This window comes from Centroberyx affinis, unplaced genomic scaffold, assembly GCF_046629955.1.
Source record: "Centroberyx affinis isolate AG114_WGS23_722 - 3 ecotype Tasmania unplaced genomic scaffold, CSIRO-AGI_Caff_v1 ptg009765l_1, whole genome shotgun sequence".
NCBI classification, from domain to species: domain Eukaryota; kingdom Metazoa; phylum Chordata; class Actinopteri; order Beryciformes; family Berycidae; genus Centroberyx; species Centroberyx affinis.
The window spans coordinates 308-5,000 of NW_027284630.1; the positions used below are offsets into that span (position 1 = coordinate 308).

Sequence of the window (4,693 nt, forward strand, 5' to 3'; positions counted from 1 at the left end):
AGCCTTTTTTTTTTTGAGGGGGTGGAGGGAGGTGGGAGGGGGTCAGTTGGAGCAGCCAAACACATGTTGGCTAATTCAATGTTAAGTCAGGTGAGAACAGCAGAACAGAGAACAGCACACCTACGAGAGTTCATCATGTCCTGCAGCTTGCACTTCATTAAGACTTTTCAATCGAGTTTAGATGGATAAAAGATAGAAAATGCTGACTTACTGGTTCAGGCACACGCATCCTCAAAGTGATGAATCCCCCCTGAGAAATTAGATTTGCAAAGAGACTTGACACCATGAGATTCTCCCAGCCTCTCACTTTAAACATTAGCCTGTATTATGATTCTGGAACTCACTTCCATTTCAAGCGTAGGCATACTGTAGTATGAATGACAAAATCGCCCTCCACCACAGAACAAAAAGAGGGTTCAGGTTCATGGATCAATATCGCTGGTCCTTGTCTTGACTCTGAAATAAGACTCTGAATGGAGAAGTATTTTTTTCTTTTATCTTCTATTTGTCCTTAAGATAGACAACTTCACTTTAATCAAAAGTGAACGATAATTAAATCTACTGTTGTTGTACTTAAGTATTTTGAACATTGTTTCCTCATTTACAGGCCCAGATTAACACAGTGTGGTGCCCTAGGGTGAAGTCACTTGAAGTGCTCCCCTCTGTCCACTTGACACGCAAAAAAGGGAAATTTACTATGCCAATAAAGATCATAGATTTACAGACCTGTAGCTCGGTACTGCCGCCCAGTGGCCGCTCAGGGAACTACAACTGCTATTACGTTTTTGTTTTACTCTTGTAAACAGGGCAGGATGTTAGTGTTATGTGTTTTTTGTTAGGACTTTAGTGTTAGGCATTTATTGTGAAGTGTTTAGTTGGAGGTGTTCAGTGTTACTTCACTCAGTGCAGTACACTCCTTTTCTTAAACAATCACATGTATTATTCAATATTCCAGTTTACACCCATAGAGACAATACTTCATCGTTTCATTCTGTTCCCACAGTTCAATTTCAGAGTAAATGGAGACAAACTCAGTAAAAAAAAATAATTCAATTTTCTTCCATTTTATTCCAGACTTTAGTTTGGACATTCATTGGGATACAAAATAGAAACAAATTTGGGATAAAGAAAGAGGCTATCAATCTATCTGCCATCCATCCGCAAACAACGGCCCACAAATAAAACCTGAAAATATAAGATGAGTTATAACTATGCTTTATGGCAGCGGTGTCCACCAGGATCCAGATCAGTTCAGTCTGACCTCTCTGGACTGAAACCTTCATGAACCCCGATGGAGACGCCGCTTCATGAAACGTCTCCTGGATCAAGACGTTTGAATCCCATGATCGGTATCAGACTCCGTTCTCGGCGGTGTCGCGGTTGCCGGACGCTCCGCATACACACTCGGATAGATCCTCGTCGTCACGGCGACAAGGGAAAGCCTGGACGACTCGCGCGATCCGATCGGCCACAGCGGAGGAGCTCGCTGCGATGACCTTCCTGGACATCATGTCGAACTGTGAACCTGCAGACAGACGGGAAGTTAAGGCTGATGGGAGGAAAACGGATCGTTCAGCAGCGATGTCGAAACATGACATCTAACAGACCGTCGGTATCCATGACGACGCCTCCGGCCTCCTGCACGATGATGGCGGAGGCGGCGATGTCCCAGCAGTGCATCCCGATGTGATAGTAGGCGTCGGCTCCTCCTGTCGCCACCAGGCACATGTCGACCGCCGCCGTCCCCACCGCCCGCACGCTGCAGGCAGAGAAGAAGAAGGTTTCACTCCACAAACTAAAGAAGAAAAGTCTCTAGAGAAAGTTCCTTTATAACCCAAAGCCCGTCTCTTTCTGAGGGGCGAAGCTGAAGAAGCAGGAAGCGAAACGCATCGTTCACTACTAAACTTTTTATCTCATGTAAAATAAAAGAACTTTTTCTAGATACTTGATGTGCAGCAAGAATCAATACTTAATCAATACTTTGCAGCAGTGGGTTTTCCTGCACTGTTTTTTTCAGTAGCGTGATTTTTCAAGGTTTTATTCCAGTTCACGAACACCATGAACACCACAACCAGGACAAGGTTCAGCTTATCTGGGGTTTTGAAGACCAAAGATATTTTTGGATTGAACCTGATGATAGCTGATCATTTTGTGCCAATATTGAACATTTAAATTCCAAGTATGCTGTGTTTCTCTCAGTCTTTTACTCTTAGAGGGGCGGAAAAGCCTTTGAAACATAATTTAGACCATCAGTGGACACTAAAAGTGTCCACTGATGGTTCTGGTGTCAGTCTTGGTAAACCCAGACTGGTTGCAGTGAGGTGTTGTTCTGGTGTCTTCTGGTTTCTCCTCTCTCACCCGTGGACCGGGAGCTTCAGCAGCCTGAAGATGTTGGAGGTCATGGTGGACAACGCCAGGTCGTCCCGCTCCGCTCCGATCTCCGTCACCACCAGACACCGGCTGATGTCTGATTGGACCGGAAAGAGGATTAGAATGAACCTAAACCACCTTAACACCAATTCTACTTTACCTAAAAGCATGCTATTGCAATTGCAATCTGCTGTTGGCTGATCTTGGTTACCTGTGATGTAGGTTAGTTGTTTTGTCATGGATCAGCCAATAGGAACCAAGATCTGCCAATAGCAGATTTCAATTGCAATAGCATGCGTTTAACCGGTGGATGTCATTCCAACCTGAAAAGTCATGAAAAAAGGAAAGTGATGTCACCTTCCTGTCCGGAGGTGTGCAGCGGTTCTCCGTTGAGGAACGCTCCTCCTCCCCTCTGAGCGCAGTACAGTTTGTCCTCCACACAGCTGTAGACGATACCGAACTCCGTCTGCAGAAACAGACAAACATCTTCTACATCTTAACCGACTTCTTTTCTCAGCTCTTCAGTCTCAGAGGAGATTGGCTGAGAATATTAAAGCTTTTCACACATGCAGCTCATCCAGGAATCTGCTGATAGAAATGTGCTGATTTGAATAAACATTTCCAGTCAGCTGGAGTCTTTCCACAGCTCAGACTAACAAAACACATTTACCTGCTTGTTGACAGCGAAGGCGATGGAGATCGCCACAAAGGGAAACCTGTAAGAACAAACAACCAGTGAAACCACTGAAGACACTGGAACTGAAGCAGGTTAGGAACATATGTGTGATAAGCAGGGAACTGAATGAGATACTGCTGGACTGAGGGGTTCTAGATGGAGATACTACTGGACTGAAGGGTTCTAGGTAGTGATACTGCTGGACTGAAGGGTTTTGGTGGAGATACTGCTAGACTAAAAGGTCCTAGGTGGAGATACTGCTGGATTGAAGGGTTCTAGGTGGAGATACTGCTGGACTGAAGGGTTTTTGGTGGAGATACTGCTGGACTAAAGGGTTCTAGGTGGAGATACTGCTGGATTGAAGGGTTCTAGGTGGAGATACTGCTGGACTGAAGGGTTCTAGGTGGAGATACTGCTGGACTGAAGGGTTCTAGGTAGAGATACTGCTGGACTGAAGGGTTTTTGGTGGAGATACTGCTGGACTAAAGGGTTCTAGGTGGAGATACTGCTGGATTGAAGGGTTCTAGGTGGAGATACTGCTGGACTAAAGGGTTCTAGGTAGAGATACTGCTGGATTGAAGGGTTCTAGGTGGAGATACTGCTGGACTGAAGGGTTCTTGGTGGAGATGCTGCTGGACTAAAGGGTTCTTGGTGGAGATACTGCTGGACTAAAGGGTTCTTGGTGGAGATACTGCTGGACTAAAGGGTTCTTGGTGGAGATGCTGCTGGACTGAAGGGTTCTTGGTGGAGATACTGCTGGACTAAAGGGTTCTTGGTGGAGATACTGCTGGACTAAAGGGTTCTTGGTGGAGATGCTGCTGGACTAAAGGGTTCTTGGTGGAGATGCTGACCTGTGGACGAAGTTGACAGTTCCATCGATGGGGTCGATGATCCAAGTCGGACTGTCCGTCAGCTCCAGACGGTCTCCAGCAGCTACAGACTCCTCCCCGATGAACCTGCCGGTCAGGAGGACAGGTCCAGCTGTCACTGGACAGACTTTGACCTGGCTGACTGGATTGTCTCCTGCATTCTTTAGCAGCTAAATTAAGTTTTTCCAGCCAACAAGAACGTCCAGAACCTCAGCCGGGTTAAAGATCTGAACAGTTAATGAGCTTCAGATGGAAGAAGGTGCACTTTGCATTATTGGTGGAGAATCGATCCTGCAGTAATTACTACTAGTTCAGTACTGTTGCAGTATTTTGACAGCAGTAATAGATATAACAATATTAGGCAAATTAAATGAAATTTCTGAAATGAAAATTCTGATATAAATTAAATCCACAGCAGTAGGCAATTAACTGAGAGAGAAAGACAGAGAGAGAGAGAGAGGGAGAGACAGAGAGAGAGAGAGAGGGAGAGACAGAGAGAGAGAGAGAGGGAGAGAGAGAGGGGGAGAGACAGCTAGCTATAGAGACAGGTAGGAGAGTCCAGCTAGCTGTAGAGACGGGCAGGAGAGACCAGCAGCTAGCTGTAGAGACGGGCAGGAGAGACCAGCAGCTAGCTGTAGAGACGGGCAGGAGAGACCAGCAGCTAGCTGTAGATGAACACATCAGGAACACAGGCTTCTCTAAAATCTCTGAAAGAATAGAGAACTTTAAAAATCTCAGTATCAACGAAAAAATGTTTCTCCTGCTTGGAGAAAATGTT

At 45.6% G+C, this 4,693-nt stretch overlaps 1 protein-coding gene across 1 annotated transcript in view; it reads right to left on the bottom strand.

Annotated features, from left to right (window-relative positions):
* Positions 1 to 1,352: 1,352 nt before the first annotated feature.
* Positions 1,353 to 4,693, bottom strand: part of LOC139640539 (inositol monophosphatase 1-like) — a 4,890-nt gene continuing 1,549 nt past the window's right edge. The window contains exons 3-8 of the mRNA XM_071514714.1: positions 3,898 to 4,002; positions 3,041 to 3,086; positions 2,728 to 2,836; positions 2,359 to 2,467; positions 1,608 to 1,759; positions 1,353 to 1,525 (exon numbers count right to left, since the gene is read on the bottom strand). Coding sequence (XP_071370815.1) covers positions 1,353 to 1,525; positions 1,608 to 1,759; positions 2,359 to 2,467; positions 2,728 to 2,836; positions 3,041 to 3,086; positions 3,898 to 4,002 — 694 coding nt within the window. The remainder of the gene's footprint in view (positions 1,526 to 1,607; positions 1,760 to 2,358; positions 2,468 to 2,727; positions 2,837 to 3,040; positions 3,087 to 3,897; positions 4,003 to 4,693) is intronic.